Below are 27,163 nucleotides of genomic sequence, written 5' to 3' on the forward strand. Positions count from 1 at the left end.
ACAAAGTCCCTGCGCTCAAAGAATCAACTAAATTTGGGTTAGAATTTGAACTTCTAACACTTAGTCACTGACATGAGCTCTGGTAGCAAAGAGTAATGCTACAGTTCTGCAATCTGTCTTCATCAGTGAAAGATGAAGTATTCTAGGACAGAGTTCAAAAGTTTGCTGTCACTAAAGGATAGTATCCTCTTACTGTGTTGAGTTAGGAGGGCCATTGTCCATTGTACACCACATTAAACCCTTGGAGACAGGCAGGATAGAAATGAAAGAATGCCCTTGGATACACCCCCCAAAAGGTGCTAACTATGCATAGCTGGAATTCTGCATATGAAGAGTTTCTTAGTTTTTATACATTTTTTTTCCAGTGAGTGCAACAGTAACCGGGACTCTGTGCTTTCCTACACCAGCGTACGGAGTAACAGCTCTTACTTGGGCAGTGATGAGATGGGATCAGGTGAGTGAATGCTGTGCTTCTATAATGAAACCATTAATAAATGAACGGACCATAAGCCAATTCTCCAGTAGATGCCAGTCTATTATTCAGCTGCTCACTTGTGTTTTCTTAGTGTTCCCATAGCAACCACCCTCCTTGCAGACTTATGGAACCAAAAAAGCCCATGTCATACGCTATGTCCAAGTGGAAAGAGAAACTTCAAAAATCAGTTGGGTCATCTTGTTCATCTTGGTTCTTAAAGCAATTTCAGTTCTCCTTTTTTCCTTTTCACCCCTTCAGAAAGATAGAAAGAGGGTGGTTGATCACAGCCTAAAGTAGTTGCTGTTGTCATTATATATTAAATTTCTAGATAGCTATTTGCTCCTGACATTATTTCCATTGGAATATATTTGCATGAGAACAAGCCCAAAGTTTTACTGTTCCCACCATTAGGTGATGAACTCCCCAGTGACATGAGGATACCTTCAGACAAACAAGACAAGCTGCACGGCTGCCTTGAGCATCTATTTAACCAGGTGAGTGACACAAACGCTTATGATGTAGAACAGGGAACTTCACTGCTTTTGCCATACTCTCTTAGAGTGCGTGCTCTTCCAGATGCTTAGGAACCAGTAATGTTGACTAGCAATGGGATGCTCTTTTCTTGACATTCTCTGTGATGGGGTTCAACAAATATTCTGTTGCTCATTCAGGCCATGGCTCATCTACTTGGCTTCATCTGGAGTGCCTCAGAGCATGACGGTTGTCTTTGGTTGTTCGCCCCCAGCACTTGGTGTTCAAGAATATACTCCCTCTGGTCTTGGAGGCTTCATTTAGCTATTGTGATTTGGGGAGAGCATGGGGCACACATGGGGGAAGGAGCTGTGTAAGCAGAAATTCTTGCACTGATGGGATGTGTTACCATCCATGGTTTCCCTTAGGGAAAAAATCCAAAAAACATCTCTTTGGAAGACTCACTAAATGTGCTTCTTTGCAGGTGGATGCTATCAATGCGCTTCTCAAAGGACCAGTAATAAACAAGGCTTTTGAAGAAACAAAACATTTTCCAATGGACCACAGTTTACAAGGTAAACTTGCCAGAACATCATGTGCCCAGGATAATCTTGCTTTTCTCAGCTAGGTCCAGACGCAACTAGCTCAATCTCCAGCTGTTCCCCTCCTTCCTCCTTCCTTCCTTTTGATGTGTGAATTCGCTCCTCCTTTCTTGAGAGTGGGGATAGGAAAACCTGGAATGTGACTGACATCACATCATGTTACAGGGGACATATGGAAGGAAAAGACACTGAGCTGCTGGTCTCAGTGGTAGCCGTTAATTCCTCATAAGATCCAGTTTCCAGCCCTGTTGTATATTTGACTTCTTTAATATATCTATATGTTTCCATTGCTTCACCTCAGGTTAGTTTTGCTGCTCTGTACAGGCTCCCAGTTATGTTGTATTTTAATAAAATAAAATAACAATAATAATTTTATTATTTGTACTCCACCCATCTGACTGGGTTTCCCCAGCCACTCTGGGCAGCTTTAATTTTTCATCAGAGCCAACTTTTCAGAGGGCTTGGTTGGGATTAGCACAGTATGCAGTCAGGTGCTGTTTTGAACTACTCTGGCATTGCTCAATTGTCCGGCCTAAAGTCCCTCTTCTTCTGCAGAATTTAAGCAGAAAGAAGAAACCACAATTCGGAGCAGGAACAAGATTCAAATCAGCATCCAAGAAGATCCCTGGAACCTTCCGCTCCGCATCAAGAACCTTGTGGAGACCATACAGAAATATGTGGAAGGTCTGTGAAAAGAGTTGCTAGGGGAAAGCTCTTTGGTTTATTCTAGTATTATGAAAAGGGTAGTAGAGGGACCAGGGATTGATCTGGGCTACTTTTATTGCAAATCTGGGTTTCTACTCATTGGACTGGATTAGTTTTGGGTGGGTTCACCCTTTGTACTGACATGAGCTGAAAACATTTCTGATGAGACATAATTGGCCTGTGTTTAACAGATGGAGAGTTCTAACAGATAAGATTTGTTCCCTATAGGCAATCCAAGTAGAGATATTTTGACGTCCTTCCTTGGAGGTTTTTAAAGTAGAGGTTGGATGGCCATCTGTCATGGATGCTTTAGCTGAGATTCCTGCATTGCAGGGGGTTGGACTAGATGACCCTTGGGATCCCTTCCAATTTATACAATTCTATGATTCTATATGTGAAACTGGCACACCTCATAAGTCAGGCTCACAATAATTCCTTTGTTAGATTCCATCTAATTTTTCATTGGAATATGCTGCTCAAACTTGACTCTGTGAATTCCCCCAGCAAAATCCTCCATCAGAAGAAGAAGTGCTAGGGCAGTTCCGGACAAGCACCCTGGCTGCCGAATAATGTCATAATCCCTTGACTACATTCATTTTTTTTTTGCACATTGTGAAGTAAACTTGGGGAGTTCCCATGTTGAGCCATTTCCCTGACATGGAAATGGTCTGTGCTTTAGTTTGAATAGGGAGAGTAGTTGTGATCTGCTTTCATTAAGAAACGCAAAGATTTCTTCAAGCTGAAGAGTTTGTTGAGTCTAGAACCCCCTTGAGGCACCCAAATGAATGTGTTGATGGCGTGAACTGTTATTGGGGGCTGGGTATGCAGACATGTCTTGCACCCAACATCCTGTCTTTAACACTTTATGGGTGAGAACTAGGTAAGAGACATAAATCAGAATACAGAGTAGCTTCAGGTGTGTTTGATTCCAAAATATTAGTGCTATCTATACTTATGATGGGATGTTTAACCTTTGGACCACCAAATGTTGTTGAAGTCCAGGTCTTATCACACCCAACTTGCATGGCCAATGTTCAGGGGTGTTGGGAGTTGTAGTTCAATGTCTGGAGGACGAAAGATAGGCACCGCTGACTTAGACCACCACTTCCCCAAGTTTCTTAAGTCTCCTCAAACATTAGAGTAAATACATAAGGGCTTAAACAGGGGAGGGGTCTGGGGTGTCCTGGCCAGAGGCGGAGGCAGCGTGGAACCTGCACGTGCTCAAGCCACTGGGTCTCTCCCAGGAGAGATGTGTGGCTCAGGCACGCTGCAGGCCCTGCAGTAAGTGCCGCCTGGCCTTTTGTCACCGCCTTCAGTGGTGACAACCGGGGTGGCCCGCACCCACCTCACCCCCTTCCTCCGCCCCTGGTCCTGTTACACTGACTCCACTTCACACATTGAGCTGAACATGCTTAGAAGCTTCCCCATGATCAGGAACTTGTAATGCACAAAGATCTAAAGTGCCACCAGCATGCATAGGGACATTGAGGGTGGGGCTCATAGGTACAGTTTGCTACAGTATTTTAGATTTAATTAAGCACACTTGGAGCTGCCCATGATGTCTGACTTTTGCCTCCTTCCTAGTTTGTGCACGTGAACAATTGTTTTCTTGGGGCCAGGATTTGTCAGGGCTTTGACCTGGAACTTGTTTTTGGTGCAGTTGCTGAATGCTGGAAGCTTACGAAGAAATTTCAAAGAGTATGTGCAGAGTAATTTCTCCTTCCCATTAAGTAACCATATCTAGCCCATGCATAGCTGAGAAAAAGGGGCAAGGCCTTCTAGATCAGTGGTCCCCAAACTTTCAGCCTCATGGTCCGCTTGAAAATTGCTGGGAGTTTTGATGGACCACATAAAAGTTTTTTTCTGCCTGCTGTAGCAATTGCAATGTGCCACGCTAAATTGCTGCATGATTTTTAATTGCATTTTCATTGCTTCTTTAATTTAGTATGTTGTATTTTATCGTATTACAATTGGAATACAGTGGTACCTCGCAAGACGAATGCCTCGTAAGACGAAAAACTCGCAAGACGAAAGAGTTTTTCGTTTTTTGAGTTGCTTCACAAGACGAATTTCCCTATGGGCTTGCTTCGCAAGACGAAAACGTCTTGCAAGTTTGTTTCCTTTTTCTTAAAACTGTTAATACCTATGGGAATCCGTGCTTCGCAAGACGAATAATTCGCAAGACGAAAAAACTCACAGAACGAATTAATTTCGTCTTGCGAGGTACCACTGTATATGGAATTCAACAGAATTCAGTTTATAAGTGCTCTTCACTGACGAGCTGCAGACCAACTAAATGAAGCCTCAGTTTGGGAACTTCTGTTCTAGGCTAAGGGGTGCCATTCCCAAGTCTGCTTGTATTTCAACATCTCTTACAGCCAGTGTTGTGTAGTGATTAAGAGTGGTAGACTTGTAATCTGGTGATCTGGGTTCGCATCTCTGCTCCTCCACATGCAGCTTCTGGGTGACCTTGGGCCAGTCACACTTCTCTGAAGTCTCTCAACCCCACTCACCTCACACAGTGTTTGTTGTGGGGGAGGAAGGGAAAGGAGAATGTTAGCCGCTTTGAGACTCCTGAAGGGGAGTGATAAAGCGGGATATCAAATCCAAACTCTTCTTACTGGGACTTAGCACTTAGCTAAGTGGAATGTGATTATGCTCACTTGTTTTTTAAAAAATGTTTTATCTTTGTCTTTCCTTTCTAGATGGCAAGAACCAGCTGCTTTTGGCATTGCTGAAATGTACAGGTAAAGCAGCTCCTTTATTTTCTGCTGCTTGCAAATGACCCCTTAGGTGCTATAGGGACAGGTGTGCAGAGAAAAAGTCATTAAACGTTAAACACTGTAAATTTGATAGTGCTGTGGTGTTGGCAGAACAACAGTTATTATCCTTGCATATCATGACATATAACTGGACACCCTTTTATAGGCCAACAGTCCTTCCGTTCCCATGTGCTCTGTGTTGTTGTGGGAAACTGAGCATTCCTTTGGGGGGAAACATGGATGTAGATTGGAAGCTTTCGTTGCTTGGGTTACTATGGTGCACCTTACACAGTGCACATGAAGGGAATAGGAAATATGGGACCGTTGCTGGGCATTGGGCTCATGCCATGAAGCAAATGATAACTCCTGATTCCTGTGTGTTCTCCTCTCTCTCTCCCAGACACTGAGCTGCAGCTGAGACGAGACGCGATTTTCTGCCAGGCTCTGGTGGCTGCCATTTGCACGTTTTCTGAGCAGTTACTGGGGGCTCTCAACTACAGATACAATAACAACGGGGAGTATGAAGAGAGCAGCAGGGAAGCCAGCAAGAAGTGGTTGGAGCAGATAGCGGCCACGGGGGTGTTGCTAAACTACCAGTCTTTGCTCTCGCCCTCTGTGGTAAGGGAGGAACTTTACAGTCTTCTTCTTACCCATCTCCTGACCAAGTTGTTTTGCCTGTCCTGGATACATTTTAAGGCTGTGAGAAATTTGAACTGCCTTTATTTGCTGTATATTATTGTTTAACTTTAAACATAAATGGGCCCTGGGTATGTTCTGTTATGCTACTGTGAAGGAGGCCCGGGCCAACTTTCGGTTCAAAATCTGTGTCGACTCGCTTTAGTGCTCCTAAGATGTGAGAAATATAATGGGCATGTACACGTCCTGTGAATTTGTTTTGACGGGTTGCATGTTGCTTATTCACGTGGTTCTTCAGAACCCACGTGCATTCCAATCTGAGGTGGGTGGTATTGCGACCGTTTTATTTGTCCAGGGTTTGTCTGAGAGATGACCAGCTGCAAAGCGGAAGAGAGTTAACTTTTCATAGTTAAGAGGGAATTTTAGTAAATGCAGATCAGTGGAAGAGTGTGTCCTTTGCATACAGAATGTCCCAGATTCAATACCTGACATTTTGAGGCAAGTCTGGAAGACCTCTGTTTGAAATCCATGAGAGCCACCAGTCACATGGACCAATGGTTTGATTAAGAATATATCAATTCTTACATTCCAAACCTTTTAAAAACAAAAACACCCCCCCCCCCGTATTACATACTCCCATAATTCCCTATTCCATGAAACTATTAAAAGTACAGGAGGCCTGTCTTGTCTGGCTTTGGGACAAAAGTAAGATAGATGTACATGTGTGGTTAGACTAAAAGTGGACCCCATGTTGCAGGTAGTACTAAAAGGTGGGCCCTGCGTCTGAAAAGGTTGAATACTGGTGCTGCGTAGAGAGCACTGCAGGAAAGGCAATGCTGGGTGGGAAATTGTGTGGTGTCTTCTGTCCTCTGCTGGCGAGAAGCTGTATCTTGCGTTGCATCAAATGTGTGTGCAAAAAAAATAAGTGTGTACACATCAAAAGCAGGAAGAAGAAAGAGGGAAGCATGGTTAGGCTATATAGATGGGATATATGGAAATGGAATACCTTGAAAAATGATGCTAAAATTATGGCTGGAAGGATGGATATTCATCATGTTTTTTGCACAGAGATTGATACTTCCTTTTTTGCTGGAATATTTTTCATTTTAAAAGAACAGTGAGGTAGGGAAATTAAATATGCAGTGTAAAAGATGGGATGAGATGCAGCCTTAACCAAAATCATGTGGCAGAAAACATCCTTTAGCTGATACTTGTGTTGTTTAAGTTTGGGGGGGGGGGAATCTATCTTTCTTCTCACAGTTCCTTCGGAAAAGGGGCATGTGTGTTCTTATTTGCAGCCCGTCTAACTTAACAATTTATTTATTTTCTCAATCAGAAAGAGGAACGAACCATGCTGGAAGATATTCAAGCCACTTTGTCAGAGCTGGACAAAGTTGCTTTTTATTTCAGGCAACTGGATGAGTGTTTTGTTGCAAGTGAGTTCATGCCTTTTCTTTGTGCCTTACTTTCCTGTATTTTTTCCTGCAGTGCACTGACATATCCCCTGTGTGTCCCATTGACTTAGTCCACAAAGACTGTGGACTTGCACTAAAAACTGCAAAAGTTGCAATTTTGGCTGAAACCCAGCAAGAGCGTTGCTAATCTTTTAAATGTAATTTTTATTTATTTATTTATTAAATTTTATTAAATACAAAAAAGAAAAGATTATCAAATAAGAAAAGAAATAAAGAAACAGATTTCATATATATACACATGAACACAATTATTTATACATCTGTAAAGCAATATTCAAAAAAAAGAAGGAAAAAAAGAGAATAAAAGAAGAAAGAAAAGTTAAAAATAGAAATTTAGAGAATAGAAAAGTGTTCACCATAAACAACAATTTCAGATCTATACTTGCATACAATTTTATATTTCCATCTTGCAAAATATCAGTCTTAATTAAAATGTTTTAAAAGACTTCCACCGTTTACGCTGGAGGTCTTTTATACATCAGTCACCATAAAACTCTGTTCTTCATATCCTTTCTGTAAGTTTTCCTTAATTTCTCACTTTACGTTCTTTATATTCTTCTGTCTTTTTGTTCCCCCAGATACCCATGTCTTCTACCATGTTGAAGGCAACAGGCAGGTTTTGAAGGTTTTCTTTTACTTAGACAGCTACTACTTCTCCAAACTGCCTTCCCGGTTTCAGAACGGAGGGAGCCTGAAGCTGCATGCTGTGCTCTTCACAAAAGGTACAGGCGAAATTCTGTTTGTTCAGTTTTTCCCTTTAAGCCACTGACTATAATGTAATTGGGGTGGATGATGCTCGTAATCGAGCCTTATGTGATAAAGATGAATGTTGCCCTCAGCTCTTGGCTCTTTGGCAGCTTCTTAAATCTGCAAGGCAAAGTCTGAGACAGTGTAAATTAAATTTAAGGAAGCTTAAACCTAATCTGAAGCAGGTAAAATATGCCAGTTAGAAAACCGTTTCACAATGCTGACAGGATGAGGGTAAGCATAAGGTCAGGCACATTGAGCTTATTTTGTAATCTGCACATATGCATGGGCCTTCCATGTTATTGGACTCTCAGTCTCAGCACCCCATCTGTGAAATGGGTGCAATGGCAACATGCCTCATGGGGCCATGGTGAGGGAGAGTAAAGATCAGGATTGTAAACCACTTAGCATTCTAAGAAGTCTAGTGTACTTTCACACTGTATAATAGTGGTGGTGACAGAAGAAATAAAAGAAACGGGTGAGCTTTATAATGAATACATGATGTTTTTCATTAAAATCATTACAGCCCTTGAAAATCTGGAAGGCCAGTCCCAGCCAAATGGTTCCTCTCTAGAAGAGCTCCAGCAGCAAATTAATTCCACCTCTCTTGAGAAGGTGCAGCAGTATTATCGCAAACTCAGGTATTGTGGCATAAAAAGAATGTTGTTTGTTGGCAGCCTTTGTACTCAACATTATTATTGTTATTAGGATTTTATCAGTCTGGGTGGTTCTTTACATGGTAGCATACATGAAGGCCGGTCCCTGCCCCAGGGTGCTTGCCATCTGAGCCTGTTCATTTGAGAGAAAATCCATACATTTGAATTGAGATTTTCTTAATTCAGGTTTTGTTTGGGTGTTAAATAAAAGAAAGAGAACCTTTTAAATGTACATAGTACAAAAAGAAAGAGAGAAAGCAATTGGAGACAGGACGCAAATGTTCTAGTAACTGATTCTGGTTTCATATGCTGGTTTGTAAACAGCACTTTAAACCATCATTTCTGAATTTGGATGGCATTGCATAGTGTGGATTAACAAGGCCAGGATATAAGCATGAAAGCCAGATGCCGGAGGGGAGAATGAAAAGTGAGGGCAAAGCTCATTCTCAGGCCAATAAAACATGATTTATTGGTCCCAAGATTGTAATGTGCGAATGGGGTCATAGTTGTTTACCTGACATTTTGTGTGGGGAAACCCTACACTATGAACCCTTTAAAATAGTAGGAGAAGCCAGTAACAGCTTCTGACTATGAGCTGGACCATGTTTAATAGAAGTAAAGAGTCTTATAATTCTGGCACCATTCCTTGGGCCACAGAAACATATTTGATAGGCCACATCTAGCCTTCCGTTGACTTGTTCCTCAGCCATGCCCCTTAGGAAGAAACATCTAGGATTGCTTGAAACTTGAAGACCACAAGCTAATACAGCTTATTTCTTATTTTCAGGACTTTTTACCTTGAGAGATCCAACCTGCCTACAGATTCCAACACCACAGCTGTGAAGATTGATCAGGTACAGAAACCACAGTTCTGGCATATGTGCAATACAGTGGTACCTCAGGTTACATACGCTCAGGTTACATACACTTCAAGTTACAGACTCCGCTAACCCAGAAATAGTGCTTCAGGTTAAGAACTTTGCTTCAGGATGAGAACAGAAATCGTGCTCCGGTGGTGCGGCAGCAGCGGGAGCCCCTATTAACTAAAGTGGTGCTTCAGGTTAAGAACAGTTTCAGGTTAACAAACGGACCTCCGGAACGAATTACGTACGTAACCCGAGGTACCGCTGTAAGTGCAAACTTCCAAACCGAGCTGAGGTGAGGAGCAACCAGTGCTCCTTATTTCTAGGAGAAGCTGGCTGTGCACAGCGCTGGTTGGCCGGCCCATGTGGCAGTCACAAAGCCACTTCTCTCTTGGCTGCCTATCCTTCTGTGTAGAGTTGGGGTGAGCAGGCTGCAGGAGTATGGGATCTGCTAGCTGTTTTACTAAAACCGTGAGATTATGCTTGGCTGAAGCATGGAGAAGGGTCATAGGAATCCACATTGGAGTCAGAGCCTGGAATATATATGATGGTAGAGGAGCAAGAAAGAGGCAATCAGACTTCATGCGGCAAAAGCCACGCCTGATGGAGGTCCATCTGCCTTCAGCAGCCCTAAATCTAATATGAACCCCATTAGTTCATATCTGCAGTTTCTCAAATGTCCTCTGGACCTCCTCACACATTTAAGTTTTTCAAGTGTACATTTAAAAAGGTAAAAGATAAATTTGACAAATGAACAGTAGCCACAGATCCCTGTTGAGTGTAGACTCAATTGCCAGTTTAGGTTTGTTGCAGTGCCTGTGTAAAATGCCGCCCCGAGTCCCCATTAACCCATTTATAAGGAGCAAACTATATTTACTTAAGACTGCCATGTTTGGACCTCCCCACGTAACTTTCTTTTTTGTGAAAGAACCTACAAGGCCTCCTGATTTGGATTGGGGGCAGAGGCTTAACTCTTGCTGCAGCCCCAATCTAGATTTCCTCCTGAAGCTACTAATAGCTATGGGAAATAAAGCTTACTGGCTTAACATTTTAAGCTTGTAAATTTTCCCTTATGTCTCTAATAATGTAAACAAGGGGTGCAATGGTTTTTTTAAAAAATAGTTTTTGATAAAAATGAACAAATAAACAAGGAAAAGTATATATAGCGTCTGATGTTGCACAAGGAAAGATTTAGACACCATCCCCAACTCACCCCCATGCTCTGGCCCTAATATAGTTGCTTTTACAAAAAAGAAAACTATTCTGGGAGTGCCAGTGTAATGTATAGTTTGGCCTTAAATCCCCTATGGCAAACAACAATTTCGACTTGCCATTTTGGAAGTTGCTCTGATGAATGGTTGTTGGCATAAGCATTTAGACTGGGTATAACTGAGGGCAGGGGAGCCTGTAGGTACAGATGCTTCACTGTTGCATTCTTCCTTTGTATTCTTTTGTAGCTTATCCGTCCCATCAATGCAATGGATGAGCTTTGCAGACTAATGAAATCTTTTGTCAGCACAAAAGGCAGCCAGTCGGGATATTCCAGTAGTTACGTGGCAGGGGCTGGACTGCTGCCTATATCCTCTGAGCTCTGTTATCGCCTCGGAGCCTGCCAGATTGTAATGTGCGGCACTGGAATGCAAAGGTGAGAGCTTTTAAATCAAAACAAATGTTGTGTTCCTCTGGAATGAACATTTTTTGAAAGTGACCTACTGGTAGAGATCCCTGGGCTCTGCCATTTCAAGTGGGGATTTACATGACTGAATGCTTCGTCATTCAAAAATAGAAACAATCCCTCTGTATATAAAACTTGGATGTCAGGGAGAATATAGCATCCCGTTTTCTGTGTTGTTTGCTGGTTTGTTGTTTTTGCATGGAGAAATCATGTGAGGCACCATCTACAGACACATGTTTCAGCACTGGACCTAAGTTATTTAGGTTCATTTTCTGCTTCTCAGAGGAGGTGACTCTGGAATAAATTAGTTTATACCTTCACCTTTGGCCTGCTTGAACTTTGAATGCATGGAGTACCTTTAACATACTTACATGATTATTTGTTTCCACTACTTTACCTTTCGCTTGATTTGTCCAGAGTTCCACATTTTTGTTTCCGTTTTGCAAGCAAAGTTAAAATGCTCACCATGAAAACTATCATGAAAACAATATAAAGCAGGATTAAAAACAGTAATAATGATAAACTGTAAAGATTTGCCATTTAAAACAGAAATAAACCAATGCAGCTTTCAACTGGAACTCAGAGAAAGCAGGACCTTTGAAATGAAAGAACGGTTTTGAAAATTGGTTTTGCTGGTGGGTGGGTGGTGGAACCAACAACCTCAGACGGAACAATCCAAAGGGACAGGGTAGAATGAGGTGCAGCTGCTTGTCCTTTGAAAATAAACTGTACCAGCTACAGGGTTTGCATAGCTTTTCTCCCACACTGCTGTTGAAACCTGCAGATCCACAGCCCATCCTGACATGCCTCCTTTTTGTTCTATCTGACATCAGAGTGGAGAGTGGAGATGTCCTGGATGTAGAAGAGGGTTTGTAGGTAGGCGCAAGGTCAAATCTCCCTGTCTGAGAGTGGACCTTTCTATCCACCCTCAGATAGGGGGATCCAAAAGTTCTGTGGCCCGGGGACCATAGGATCACCACTTTATATGAATAGGCATTTGACTCCTGGAAGTGACATTCTTTATGTTCTGTTTTTAGGAGTACGCTGAGCGTGTCCTTGGAACAAGCAGCTATATTGGCTCGAAGTCACGGACTCCTGCCTAAGTGTATCATGCAGGCAACAGACATCATGAGAAAACAAGTAAGCCTTTATGAAGGGTTGAATGCAAAAAAAGAAAACAGGAACTGCAAATATTTCAAACGGGGCATTTTTGTGTTTATCCAAAGGATGTAGATTGTGCTCGAGTCCTAAACCCTTAGATTTTCATATGCAGAATGTCAGTATGTTCCATTACATTAAGGTAAAAGTAAAGGTACCCCTGCCCGTACGGGCCAGTCTTGCCAGACTCTGGGGTTGGTGCGCCCATCTCACTCAAGAGGCCGGGGGCCAGCGCTGTCCGGAGACACTTCCGGGTCACGTGGCCAGCGTGACATCGTTGCTCTGGCCAGAGCCAGAGCCGCACACGGAAACGCCGTTTACCTTCCCGCTAGTCCATTACATTAATGGTATCCAAAAACAGGCATAGTAGAAAAATAAGCCCATTGCAAATATTTATGCTTAAAGGGGCAGTGGTCCATACCATGTTTGTACTCAAAGTCCTGTGCATGGTGTCCATATTCTTGTTTTCATTCTGTTTAATAATACTAATAATACTAATAATAAATAAAAATAAAAATAAATACCCCACCACTCTGGGCGGCTTACAGCATATATATTGTGATAATCTTACAGTGTTGGGCTGGAGCAGTTGCAGAGTGCTTTGGGAATCCTTTCATCTTAAGTAAACACAGATGACTAATGGACTACCTTGGTGCTTTCCAAAGCTGGTAGCTAAAGCTAGAGTGCTTTCAAAGAAAAGTAATATATTTGTCTTTCAGGGTTTTTCTCCAGGGCTGCACTCTCTCGCTCGTACTGCCAACACACCACCTAATGTTTTTTGTTTCTTTAGGGACCAAGAGTTGAAATCTCTGCAAAAAATCTGAAAGTGATGGATCAGATGCCACAGACTGCACCCCGGTAGGCGACTCTATACAGCAAGGATTTCACCTGAAGAAATGCATCTTCAGATTTTTGTATATACACACATATGATTCTGTGATATTAGGGAAACAGGAAACGTTCATTCAGTTCCCTTTTTACGGCAGGCGAACCCCAACAAATACTCCCAGACTTGCCTGAGGATCAAAATACAAATCCCAGTTGGATTGCTCTTTCATATTTTGCTGTGTAGTTTCAGTGCAAAAAAAGAAGAAGTATTTTTCATTAGGAAGCACACAAAATGTATGCTTTACAAATGAATGCATTGAAAAATGTACTTCTTACATAGAGATATGTACAAAATGCATGCAGCTTAAATGAAGGGCTTTGTACTTAAAAAAAGAAAAGAAAGAAAACTGCAGAAACCAGGAAGGAAAGGATCTCTGAGTTGAGCACAAGTGACATGGATTGTTGCAACTCAGTCCATCCCTAATATTACATAGGCTTTAACACTGCTCCAATCTAGTGTATACTGTGCTTTACAGATTGCAGCAGGGTTTTTATAGCTGTTCTTCAAGTCATCTCACACTCTTCCTAGCCCTTTTGGGTAGTTCCAGGGCTTGTTTTCAGCCAGAACTCAGTTCTGGCACCTCTGTTTCTAGAAAAATAGCAACGGGTAGCTCCATTTGTGTAAAATAAATTTGTAATGGTTATCTTTCGGCTGTCAGGGCATTGTCAGCTGCCTGAGGAATGGCGAGATGCTGCAGTAGCAGAACTGACAACTGATAAGCAAAGATAATTCATAAGCTAATGCTTTGGCTATGGGCTACAGCAAGTGTTTTAAAAAGCAGTCTGATCATTAAAATGATTTATGTCAAAATGTGTTTTAAGAAGTAAGAAGCACGTGGATTTTGGACTTAGAGATGTTTAAGCACTGAAGGAAGGTTACCCAAAACAATATCAGAGGACTGAAGAATGGTTTAACCAAAGCCACTACTCATGGCTTACAAACTTAGGGGATCTGGAGTGGAGAGGATTGCCTGTCCTCCTCTTCCTGTCGCCACTCCCACCCTCCTCTTTGTGTTGGCAGTGTCACTGTTGCCCTTAGATGGAAATCACTTGAAATTTATTTTAACTGCTTTTGTTGCACAGTCATACCTTGGATCCTGAACACCTTGGTACTCGGATGTTTTGGCTCCCGAACGCCACAAACCCAGAAGTTTGCAAACATTCTTTGGAAGCCAAACGTCCGACGGAGCTTCTGCGCCTTCCGATTGGTTGCAGGAAGCTCCTGCAACCAATCAGAAGCTGTGCTTAGGTTTCCGAACGTTTTGGAAGTCGAATGGACTTCCAGAACAGATTCCGTTCGACTTCCAAGGTATGACTGTATTCCATTGGCCATTAGCGTCCCTTTTGTAACATCAACTTTTTTTTATGTCATGCCTTTACAGAATCTACAAGTTGTGTCAACCCCCTGCAGATGGAGATTTATAGAAGTGAAGGAAACTCCCATGTCCTGTAATCACAGAAGCGTTCAGCAGAGAGCGATGCTTCCTGAGCACTGATCCTACCTTTTGCCCATGGTGCTGAGTCCAGAAGAGAGAGGAGGGTTGTGGGTTCTGTGCTTCTAGGCAGTCTGGTGCACTAAAACTGCCTTTCCACGCATCTCCTGCCTTTTTATATAGGCAGGCCTGGTTGCCCTGTTTTGCGGTTGGTTGCTGCAGGAGTTCTGAAACTGAGGAATGACTTCTGCCCAGTACCAGGAAGGATATCACAGGAGGACAAAACGCTGTGATAAGGAATTGATTGCGGTGCTGACTGGACATTGTGGACTTAGCAAATCTAAGTGAAGCACATCATCTACCTGTCATGCTGTTTTGGACTCTCATCCAGTTTCCTGCACAGTGTTGGCTAGTGGCCTTGAACAAGAGCCTCACAAACACTCTTTTAAAAAAGAAAAACATACCAACTTGCACTTTGAAATTGTGAATAGCACACATCTCTGGTTTGTTCAAAGGAGCCATTTTCCACTTCAGCCCAGTATGAACCAGACTCTACTCCGCAGAGTGCACATTCCATAGGACTTTCTACGAGAATTTCCTTTTAACTTTTACTGTAAAGTTCAGGGTTTGCAATTAACACTTTTTACTAATGGTCCATTATGTATTCTGGAAATACAACAATATTTTACAAGGGAGATTTAGCAATGAAGGATTCTTTCTGAAATGGAAAGATATGATGAAAGGGGAAGCAACCACAGCTCTGTTTTCCAGTAATTTGAACAGCTGAGCATTTTTGAAGCAAGGACAAAACTATACTTATTTATGTGGAATGGAGTATCTGTTTTGGAACTTTTTCCTTATACACAAGGTTTAAATTTAAGAAGTATTTGTTTCAAATGGGGCCAATAATGCTGGCAGATACGTAGTAGATCTCAGTTCACTGAAAATATTGTTACGTTATTTAAAACCTTGCAGTATTTAAGTAGTCTTTAATACATTTTTTTAAAGAAAAGAAAAGAAAATAGATTACAGTGGGTTGTAAGTTAAAATGAAATCATGGTTGTATATATAATGTACTTTATTTTTCCCTGTTTTAGAATTGTTTTCTGTTTGATCAGTATTATCATTAGCAGAGTAATTTGCTTCCAAATTACTTGCTACAATGTAATGAAAAATATCAGCAATCTCAGGCCAGAAGTAACATTATTTTGGAGTGAGTGCCTTAAATGAATCATCCATGTTGACCCAGATACAAAAAAAATTAAGGGGCATAAAGACAAAACTAACATTCTTCTATATCATAATAGACTAAAAAGCCATAGTCTCCTCTGAAATGCTTTTCGTTGGGCATGCATGGAAATTCCTTAGAGTTGCTTCTGTAATCTAGCACACAGAAGAGGGATATTTTGATTTTGGCTTAAAATAGGGCATTTAATAAACTCCAATGTTTCCTAACAGTCCAATCCTTCATTTATTGTGTTACATTGAAAACTGTATGTTCCTACTCTGGTTGAGGAAGGCATTTAAAGCAGCAGCAGCCTTGACTTTTAAATGATGGAGAATGGTTACTGGAAAAAATGAACATTCAACAATAAATGAGCCTGAGACCCTGGCTTATTCTGGCAATCTCGTTGATTCCAAATAACACAGTGCATTAAAAATAAAATAAAAAGGACTGGAGTGGCGTCAGCAACCACTAGGTGGCAGCCGTAGGCTTGACAGTGGAAATTTCTGCACAACTCTTCTAGCAAGGCTGAATTAACAAATATATTTAGCAAACTACAGTTTGAGGCCTAGCTGAAACTAGTAGAATTATATGCTGCATTTCCCCAGCAAATGTACCCATCCTGCTTGTCGCATCTTGGACGCTACAGCTTAAAAATTGTGGTTTAAAATAGCTTCAGCGGCAGGAGAACAAATGTAATAGAGAAGATATCACAAGGAGCGTGTATTTAGGTGCAAAGCGGAGATGGAAGCTGTCTTTGAATGCTGGGATGGGAAAAAGCATGATCTGAATCAGAGATTTGCATCCATCTTCAATATTGCTTTGTTGTTGTTGTTGTTTAGTTATTTAGTCGTGTCCGACTCTTCATGACCCCATGGACCAGAGCACGCCAGGCACTCCTGTCTTCCACTGCCTCCCGCAGTTTGGTCAGACTCATGTTAGTAGCTTCGAGAACACCATCCAACCATCTCATCCTCTGTCGTCCCCTTCTCCTTGTGCCCTCCATCTTTCCCAACACCAGGGTCTTTTCCAGGGAGTCTTCTCTTCTCATGAGGGGCCAAAGTATTGGAGCCTCAGCTTCAGGATCTGTCCTTCCAGTGAGCACTGCTCTTGACCTCAGCTCTTTCCATTTCATTTAGACCTCTGTGAAGACTTGAGTCATATATTTAAGTTCAGGATTTTATTTTCAACCCGTGCTGATGGTTTGTCACGTCAAGCATAGTTTGTCATGTTTCTCAGCAACTAGACCCATTTCTGTCGCTCTTTGTTATGATTAAAAGCAAATACTCCAAGATGGGCTCCTAGATGCAGCATTGCTGTTGCATCTCCCAAGAAAACAAGCTCTGCCTCTCCTTAACCCTATGCAATCATTCTTTGATCCAATGTCAGTTCAAGGCATAGGAGCCAACTCCTAGGGGCTGTGTGGGCTTTGGCCCCCACAATAAAATATTTGTAAGGCTGATGGGCATTCCCATTCAATTGGGGTGTGTGCACTGCATCAGGTGATCGATTATGGGGGAGCAAAGCTTACCTGGGCCCCTGCAATATTTTATTGTCACCACTGGCTCAAGGAGTGTTTTTCTTTTTGTGTGTGTGGGGGGGAGGGGAGTCCTCTTGGTCAAAACGTCCGTGGGACCCCACCTTTGACACCAATATTGCTGCCTGTCTATTTGCTAATAAACGCCATATCTTGGAGAGTGAGGACAAGGTATGTAAAGGGCCACACTCATCCTTGTTCCTTTCAATGCTTGTTTACTCAGGGCGCAGGTGAACTGGCAGCAAGAGCGAAGCACGGAGGAAACTGCCTTATATTGAATCATGCTTAGCAATATCTGCACTAACTAGCGGTGACTCTCCAGAATATCAGTCAGGGATCTCTTCCAGCCCTACCTGGAAATGACACGAATGAAGCCTGTTATTCCCGTGAGAAGGAGGAGCAGAGAGGGTCAGGATGCTCCAGGGATTGGCACTGAGTCACTTACTGGTCTTGACAGAGTCCCAACTATGCCAGCTCCTGACACCAACCTTACTTTGGCCCCTCAAGAAGTACAGAAATAATGGAAGACTTCACACACAGCCAATCTCACAATAAGCTACATGGGAAATGGATGAAACCTTTTTCTTTACATCTCAAGCCAGGTGTTCCACTGCTATCAAAAAGCAGTTCCCATATAATAATCCACTTTAGGATTGCTGGCCTTTTCACATTTTCACTCCCTTATTCTTCTACGAGCATGAGGAGAGAACAAAAACTAGTCCTGCCAAAACCTCTGTGTGGAAAAGAATGATATGCTGGAGGCAAAAAAAAAAATTCACATTAGGAAAAGAATTGCCAACCCAACAGAAAAGTTATCAGTGATTGAATGCAGATTGGGTGCATTAAAAATCAGCTCTGCTTTAGCAGCTCAATGGGTCTTCAACATCTCACTGTGTGAGATCTGGCATTTGGTTCAGAAGCTGTATTACTGAGATTTAAGCTTTATTTTGAAAAGCCCTTCTCACCAGATCTGCAAGTATCTTTATCACTCACGGCAGGAGAGCTACATTGAAAATCTACAGCTATTTGCCTAGATCAGGGGGCTGTGTGCAATTATATACACACCTTGTACATTATTCTTGCACATTAATGTCATCCCCATTCAGCTCAATGGAGAGACCTGCAGTGGCACATGGCTACTTAAAAGTGAGTCCCATTGAGCTTAGTGGTAAGTAAGTATAGGATTGCAGCTCTGAGCATGAATGTACAGTAAGTTTCAACCCCCAATTTAAGCAAAACTTACCCAACTATTAAAATTTAATAATTTAATAATTAAATGCTAATGGCATCACCGAGCCAAGGCGAATTAAGCACCTGATTTAAAGAAGCAAACACAGTTTCCTCTCTCAGAAATGTAGTTCTACACCAAGCATTTGGATATTTTCATCATTGCTGTAATAAGCAGAGCTGAGAAGAACATTTTTTGACCATTAAACAACAGTCTGCATCCTCTTGCCAGGTTGTTTGTTTGTTGCCTGCCCTTCACCCTCAGGTCTCAGGATGGGTTACAACATCAAAACACAATATTAAAAAGTTTAAAACTACTTACAATCACAAAAATAAGGTGGGTCCTAAAAAATGTACTCCTCAAGTGTCAAAAGACACTGCAGTTCACTCAGGACAGTTGCTTCCCACCTGTGCAGAGGTATTTGAAATGAATAAATATGTGCAGATCCCTCTAAATGTTTGATTTTCAAAAAAATAAGTGTGTAAGTCAATGCTTGGATGATTTCTGGACGCCACTTAAAACGAAGCTTGCTTTAGAAGCACTCTGAGGCCTTTGAGCAGAGGGAATCAGAATTATTTCATTAGTTTCAAATTACTTACATGACATCTCCAGTAATTGCTATTTTGATAATTAAAAAAAACCAACAGTTTGATGTGGCTATATATCACTTGCCAGATGTAGATATTAAAACAGTATGTACAGGGTATGTTAATTTACTTCAGCTGTGAGAAGCTCTCCTAGCCTGATTCCTGTTGGGAAACAAACACAGTTTGTGGCAGAGGGTGGCTTCTGTCTGTGTGGGAACCTCTGAGCTGTCAGAAGCCATTTGCTTGTGAAGGCTTGGCACCCTCACAACATCTTCCTTCCATCACCAAACCAGATTGTAGCTTGGCCCCAAAACATGGTGTTGCAGAAGCAGAATGAGGGCTGTGGGCAGGGTAACACACTCTGTTTTCCATTAGTTATCCTCACACCCAGTTTTCCATTACTTAACCACAACTTTTTAAAGGGCGTGCGAAGAAAAAGAAAGATGCCCTCGTTGTCATAATGGGGATGTTGTCCCCAAATTCATGAAGGCTAAGGCTGTCAGTGTCTGCTATAATGATGATGATGATGATGATGATTGATGATGATAACAATACAGTCATACCTCAGGTTACAGCACCTTCAGGTTGCGGTTTTTTGGGTTACGCACCCGCCGAAACCCGGAAGTACCGGAACGGGTTACTTCCAGGTTTCGGCAGCCGTGCATGCGCAGAAGTGCTAAATTGCACTTTGCGCATGTGCAGAAGCACCGAATCACAACCCGTGCATGCGCATATGCGCTGCTGCGGGTTGCGAACGCGCATCCCGCACGGATCACGTTCGCAACCCAAGCGTCCACTGTAATTTATTATTTATACCCCACCCATCTGGCTGGATTTCCCCAGCCACTCTGGGCAGCTCCCAACAGACTATTAAAAACGATAAAGCATCAGTCATTAAAAACGTCCCTAAACAGGGTTGCCTTCAGATGTCTTCTAAAAGTCAGAAGGTTGTTTATTTCATTGACATCTGATGGGAGGGTGTTCCACAGGGAGGGTGCCACTACCAAGAAGGCCCTAGCCACAATGGCTACGCTCCGCCTCTGGTCAGAGGCGGCAATGCTTATAAATACCATTTGCTGGACTCTGAAGGAGGGGAGGGTGCTTTTGTGCTTGGGTCCTACCGTAGGGTTTTCCATTGGCGTCTGCTTGGCAGCTTTGAGTACAGGATGTTGGGCCATGGGTCTGATCCAGCAAGGTCTTCTTACCCTCTTATTGCACTGTGGGATACAGTGTTTGGATTTCATGGTTTCTTTAGAACCCCACATGGTATTAATGCCCCAAGGAAACACTTGGGTTCCGCATCCAGCTTTTCCACTCAATGAAGTGTTACATTGTTCAAGCAAAGATGGAAGGACAGTGTGTGGGTCTCTTCCTGGAAAGGTCTCTCAGACATTATGCACAAACACCCAATGTTAAGATGCTTTTTTGCAAAGCCTAACCGTGGTAGAGTCACAACTGAGTAACTCAATACTAATTTCAATACCTACTTCCAGTGCTTTTTTTCTAAAAAAAATGTTTAGGGGTACTCTCATTTTGACTCAAGAAAATCACCATTTTATAGTTCAAATCGGTAAAAATAAATACAGTAAATGGACGAAAGTACAAAGATTCACAAAATGTTTGCAGTCGTCAACAGGTTGAGTCAATCACCCATCTCCTGAGAAAAACTCCATACCACCCTCCCACTATATATAAGGATCTAGTGACTTCTGTTTCAGTGTATCTGAAGAGGTGTGCATGCACACGAAAGCTTATACCCAGAACAAACTTAGTTGGTCTCTTAAGGTGCTACTGGACAATTTTTTATTTATTTTGACTGCATCAGACCAACACGGCTACCTACCTGAATCTAAAATGTTTAGGGGTATGCGTACCCCTGCATCCTCCCAGAAAAAAAGCACTGCCTACTTCCTTCCATGTTAAAACTCAGATGATGCAGCGCTTAGGAGGCTATTGCATCCCTCTCCTCCACTTTTGCTGAACTGTTCCTTTGAGAAGAATATAATACCGTACATCATCAGAAAGGTGACAGGTGCCCTTCCACTTCCAAGTCCTGCCCCTTTCCCCAGATGTTCAACCTTTTAATATAAATTTTATATGGCTTGGTATCAAATCAATATAAATGTGATATCAATTTTATGTTGTTGATTTGAAAAAGTTTATTTTAGGGTATTATGTGACTGTCTTATTACTGTTAATGTGGTGCTTCAAGTTTCAAAGTCACCCCAGTCTAAGCTATGGGTGCTACTCCTAAATGTTTGGGGTTGTCTCCTTGTATGTGAATGTATGGAGAGCGCTTCTGTAGATGTAGCCTCTTTGACATACAGGCTAGTGTTCGAAATTTCTTTGGTTTTTCCTATTGCGCCCACCTCCCTTTCCCTTGCACCTGTAGCTTTTTCAATGACATAAAGTAGTATTACAGTCTTCTAATCTAGGCCTCAAGATTAATCAGAGGTGCTGAGATGGGGTTTCTTCTGACGTCCTATCACAGTGAAATACAATCATATTCATATTCATATTATTGTTGTTGTGTTGTTGTTGTTGTTGTTGTTGTTGTTGTTGTATTGAATGTATATCCTGCCCTTAGTCTCAAAGGCACCCAGAACAAAAAACAACAAGTGATAAAGCTTTAAAACAGTAAACATGTCTTGAAAGGATCTGGGGGAGAAATGATTCCATTACAGATGTAGACCAGAAAAGATATCAACTTAAAATGGTAAAAGAAGAAGTTCTCCACTAGATGCCAAAAATGCAACAGAGATGGCACCTGTCTGGTGTTCAAAGAGAGGGAATTCGAAAGAGAAGGCGCCATGACACTGAATTCCTACATTGTGCTGAATTGACCTCCTGATAAGATGGTATCTGTAGGAGGCTATCACCTGGACAGCGCAGTGATTGATGAAATACATAAGGGGTGAGATGATCTTACTCAATTATTTAAGGAGACATAAATGTCAATTAGCTAGAAATGACTCCCCTTTTCCAGTCCTACGTTTCCGTGTAAGAGAATGAAAGTTGCAATTCAGTGTACAGTTACACATGATGGAGCCCATCCAAAAGCAATCTGACTTGTGTATGTGGTTCTGCGCTGGATTGTGGCCAATGGCTTTGCTAATGGAACTTGATACCAGCAAACATTAGCCATGTAATGCCTTTTCCATTCACTCCCGTTGGCAGCAACGGTTTTGGGAATTATCTTATTATACATTAATTGATTCGCCTTTCAATAGACTTCAACTGCTTTCCAAGTTTTTCACACTAATTTTGCCTCCTGGGGCGGCCTATAAAGTCACTATTCTGGATAAAAGGCTCCTTCATGGTTTATCACACAATAAATCTAACCACACAACGCATTCTCCCCGCCCCCTGGTGGCATCACTAACACCTCATCAAACCGCGCAATAAAAACTTTAGCCTGTGAAACGTCTCACTAAGGCATGAGTTTAATGCAGTGTGATTATGTCCTGATGCCGTTGTGTATTCTCCCCCACCCCGTCGACATAGCAGAAGAGATTCTATGGGCTCACACAAAAACCTTAGAATAGCGCTTTCTGTACAAGAGCAGTTCTAATTGTTCCGTCAAAGTTATCATTTCTTCCTTGTCTAATTTCTTTGCAAGAAATATGAATAGGTAAGGTGACAAAGATCCATGCAGCGCTACAGAGGATGGTAATCTCTTTGAAAGGCATCCTTGTTTGAAGGGCTGTCTGGTCCAAGTCTGGCTTCAAGATAGAGCCATATGAAGAGAGAGTAGGGGGAAGCCTTGAAGTTGCCCATCATCTGGACAGCAGACTGAGCAGGCAGACCAACAGGTGACCCCACCTGCATGAGATGTATTTTTTTAAAAAAAATCTTTTTATTGCTTCATTCCATAAAGGAAATAGAGACTAAAACACAGATAAACAAAAAAGAATATTACACAGACAAATAACAATAAAAAACAATAAAAAGGAAAATAAAAATAAAAAAGAAGATACACAAAATTATAATTTTCACATCAGCAAAATTACCTAATCTTCCCTTTTGAGGCTTCCTTTAGCTTGCCCGAAAATCATTCGAAGTAATGATTTGGGTTACACATTTCTTAGCATATATTGTCATTGTACCTTTCTCTATCTCCTATTTTCTTTACACAATAACTCCTGGTCTATCACAGTGCATCTCTGAATCCCTTTAGCGTTGTTTTTCCCTCACTGATAGATTCCAGATAGTCTACGTACTTTCCCCAATCCTTGATGAACTTTTGGTCTCTTATATACCTAACTTTTCCTGTAAGTTTATCCAATTCCGCGTAGTCTAGCAGCTTTGATCTCCACTCCTCCACCGTTGGTGTTTCCTGCTGTTTCCACATCTGGGCTAGCACTACCCTTGCAGCTGTGACTGCATAGTATACTAATTTACAGTCTTCTTTTTTTATCTCGTGGCCTAGTATCCCTAATAGGAAAATTTCTGATTTCTTTGTGAACGTATATTTTAGGATCTTCTTTAGTTCAATGTAGATTTTTTCCCAAAACTGTTTTACTTTTCCACACTCCCACCACATGTGGTAAAAGGAGCCCTCTTTGTCCTTGCATTTCCAACACTTATTGTCCACCTTATACATTTTCAATAGTTTCATAGGTGTTAAGTACCACCTATAGAACATCTTCATGACATTTTCCTTTATCATTATACACGCCGTAAAATTTAATCCATCCTTCCAAAGTTTTTCCCAGTCCTCAAATAGTATACTATGTCCTACATCCTTTGCCCAGCGGATCATCACGGATTTGACTTCCTCGTCTCCCAAGTTCCAATCTAACAGTATTCTATACATTTTAGATATAATTTTCTCTTCATTATTTATAATCTCCGTCTGATATTTGGACTCTTTCTCTGCATAGCCTCTTTCTTTAATATCTTTTCTGAACATCTGACTCACCTGAAGATGGTGTAGCCAATCATAAACATGGTCCTTCACTTGTTCGTATGGTCTAACCTTCCATTTCCCATCTTCTTTAGTTAATAACTGACTGTATGTTGCCCAATTACTTCTCATATTAATAGTCTTTACAATCATTACTTCCGGGGGTGAAAGCCAGTGTGGTGTTTTCGGTTCCAACAAATTTTTATATTTTTCCCATATTTCAATTAATGGCCCTCTAAAAATATGATTTTCAAATCCCTTATGTACTTTTCTTTTGTTCTGCCATAAATAGGCGTGCCAGCCGAATCTATTATTGAAGCCCTCCAAATCGAGAAGCTCCCTATTCACTAACTTTACCCAATCTCTTATCCAACAGAGGCAAACTGCCTCATAATATAGTTTCACATCCGGCAGCGCAAAACCCCCCTTTCTTTTATATCCGTTAATAATTTGAGCTGAATCCTAGGTTTTTTCCCCTGCCAGATGTATCTTGAGAGCACTCTTTGCCACTCTTTAAAGATTCGGCTCCCCTTAATTATAGGAATAGTCTGCATGAGATGTATTAGATTTCTATTTACATTGCAACATGCAGTATAAATACTGCATGCAATTTTGCAGTAATTATTGTGCAGCAATTTTTTTCTCCAGTTGCATCTATACATATACCTTAGCCTATGCTTATTATATACAAATCCCATGTCATTTTTCGTCCTGTTTTGGTGATAACATTCTCCACATTCTCTTTTGACAGTACATAACTGGCCACTTTCAATTTAAATTTAAATTTTATAATTTTTAAAAATGTTTTAAATTTGTTGTTAGCCGCTCTGAGCCCAGTTTCCTGAACCGGGAAGGGCGGGGTATAAATAAAAATGTATTATTATTATTATTATTATTATTATTATTATTATTATTATTTCAGCACTACTGCTGAGCAGGGCGGGTGGAATTTGACATGTTCCATGCAAAGTTAAGCACTACAATAGTTCACCATCTTTCCTTGGTTATCTTTCTCACTCCTTGGTTATCTTTCTCAACCCCCTCCCCGCCCACAGCAGTCAATATCTGTGTGATTATTTTCAGCCTGCAGAGGTACAGAAACTCTGAAGCTAAATATCTCAAATTGGCCAAAGGTTGCAGGGTGGAATCAAGCGTCTTTGAAAAATGCACACATTGAGTATATAAAAGGCACAGTTACGACATATGCCAAAATTCCGGATTTTTGAAAAATTCTCCTCATGGTTGGAGTAGCCATTTCCAAACATTCCATAACTGAGTCTCCCCGCGTATAAATGATAAATGAAAAGCCCACATTCAGTGGGCCTATGACTTAGAATCATGTGTTTTTTTAAGCACCCTGGGAGGCATGCACATATTTTAACTAAATTAATAACAAATATAGCGCACCAGCCAGGGTAGACACTCAGGCAAAGGGACTTTTCACCGCTTTTCTGGCAAGGTATTTGTTAAAGATTTGGAGAGGATGTGATAACATTTTTCTCCCAGAATGGCCAGAAGATGGTGCTAACCATCTGTGTATGTCAAAGTTGCCAAACTAGCGCACAGCCCCTGGAATTTGGCACTCTGCAGCCACATGGACAAAATCCAGCTTTTTTTTCACCCAGTTAAAGGAATATGGGGAGATGAGGAATAATTTTGTTCTTCTGGCTATTTCTGTAAGAATTGCTTTACAAATCAGAGAGTAGAACTGACAGGCCCAGAGCATAAGAGGGTTCCAGTACTTTCAAAATGTACAAGGGGGAAACTGCACCAGCTACAGCTTCTCTCATCACACGACACCCCCTTAGAAGCAATGACACTAATAATATGAAGGGTCCTTGCACAATGATTAGGAGACTGAAGAGTCCTCTCTCCTTCCAGGCTTACAATCGCAACTAGAGAACACCACAGTGTAGTACAGTGGTACCTCTGGATGTAAACAGGATCCATTCCAGAGGCCTGTTCGCATCATGAAGCGAATGCAACCCACGTCAGCACGTGCGCAGGTTGCCGCTTTCGCGCATGACACCTTTTTGAGCATCTGTGCATGCACGAGTGTCAAAACCCGGAAGTAACGCGCTCCGTTACTTCCGGGTCACCGCAGCTTGCAACCCGAAAATACTTATCCCGAAGCTACTTCAACCCGAGGTATGACTGTACAGAATACTGTAGTGGCTAAAAGACAGGGCTAAAAGAAATGGGAGCACAAGGAGGACCCTCCTTGTTCGGATCAAAGGTCCGTTTAGTTCAGCATCCTGCTCCTCACTCCAGCCACAGTCAAGCACTATACAGGGCTATTTTCCATGGTTGTTTTGAGGATTACTTAGACAATGCCACATTAAATAATGCTGGTGATCTAAGGATGCATTTTGTGCACACAGAAATCAAGCCATCTAGGGCTACAAAGACTAGATAGCGGTCCAAACTAGACTGAACTCTGCTGATAACCTCCACCTCATCCATGGATTTACCTGGCTAAAAACAACAACAACAGGCTGTCTTCTACCCAAGATTAAAGGTACCCCTGACCATTAGGTCCAGTTGCGAACAACTCTGGGGTTGTGTGCTCATCTCGCTCTATAGGCCGAGGGAGCCGGCGTTTGTCCGCAGACAGCTTCCAGGTCATGTGGCCAGCATGACCAAGATTACCATGGACACAAATAGTCACCTGCAGAGACCATCATATGGAGAAGTCTTGAGATGCATGTGGGCTGGGCCAGCCTTAGGCATTTTGCTGCCTGAAGTCAACCAGGAAATGGCGCCCCCCCAGGAATTGTCCTTTGTTAAGGGCACTGGGTTTAGAGTACAGATAGGGAGTATCAGGCTCAGGAATCAAATGCAGCCTTCCAGCCCTCTCTGTTGGGACTCGGGACACCTTGTCTTCATTCTTGCTTTGCACCATCCTTAAGTGTTTTTGATTGGCTGAAATGCATCTTTGGATGGATAGGAGAGAACACTTGGTGGTGGGAGAGAGCTCATCTCACCCTTCCCTGAAACAAGCCTCCTTTTCCAGATCCACCACCTGACCTCTCTTTGGCCTCTGCGTCATGGCTTCCTAGGTGGAAGCTGAAGTCGCTGTCTTACAAAGCTGGGATCCTGAATGTCAGGAGGCAGCGGCACACACAGTGCAGTAC

At 41.9% G+C, this 27,163-nt stretch overlaps 1 protein-coding gene across 1 annotated transcript in view; it reads left to right on the plus strand.

Moving 5' to 3' along the window:
- PREX1 (phosphatidylinositol-3,4,5-trisphosphate dependent Rac exchange factor 1) overlaps positions 1-16,003 on the plus strand; it is a 219,292-nt gene extending 203,289 nt beyond the window's left edge. The window contains exons 27-40 of the mRNA XM_083746110.1: positions 366-454; positions 887-969; positions 1,431-1,521; positions 2,104-2,232; positions 4,959-5,000; positions 5,416-5,633; positions 6,988-7,087; positions 7,705-7,848; positions 8,400-8,514; positions 9,317-9,383; positions 10,850-11,037; positions 12,105-12,207; positions 13,016-13,083; positions 14,496-16,003. Of these exons, the coding sequence (XP_083602236.1) occupies positions 366-454; positions 887-969; positions 1,431-1,521; positions 2,104-2,232; positions 4,959-5,000; positions 5,416-5,633; positions 6,988-7,087; positions 7,705-7,848; positions 8,400-8,514; positions 9,317-9,383; positions 10,850-11,037; positions 12,105-12,207; positions 13,016-13,083; positions 14,496-14,538 (1,480 nt within the window). The 3' untranslated portion in view covers positions 14,539-16,003. The remainder of the gene's footprint in view (positions 1-365; positions 455-886; positions 970-1,430; positions 1,522-2,103; positions 2,233-4,958; positions 5,001-5,415; positions 5,634-6,987; positions 7,088-7,704; positions 7,849-8,399; positions 8,515-9,316; positions 9,384-10,849; positions 11,038-12,104; positions 12,208-13,015; positions 13,084-14,495) is intronic.
- Positions 16,004-27,163: the final 11,160 nt, after the last annotated feature.

The sequence above is a fragment of the Podarcis gaigeae genome (assembly GCF_964106915.1).
Source record: "Podarcis gaigeae genome assembly, chromosome: 6".
Taxonomy (NCBI): domain Eukaryota; kingdom Metazoa; phylum Chordata; class Lepidosauria; order Squamata; family Lacertidae; genus Podarcis; species Podarcis gaigeae.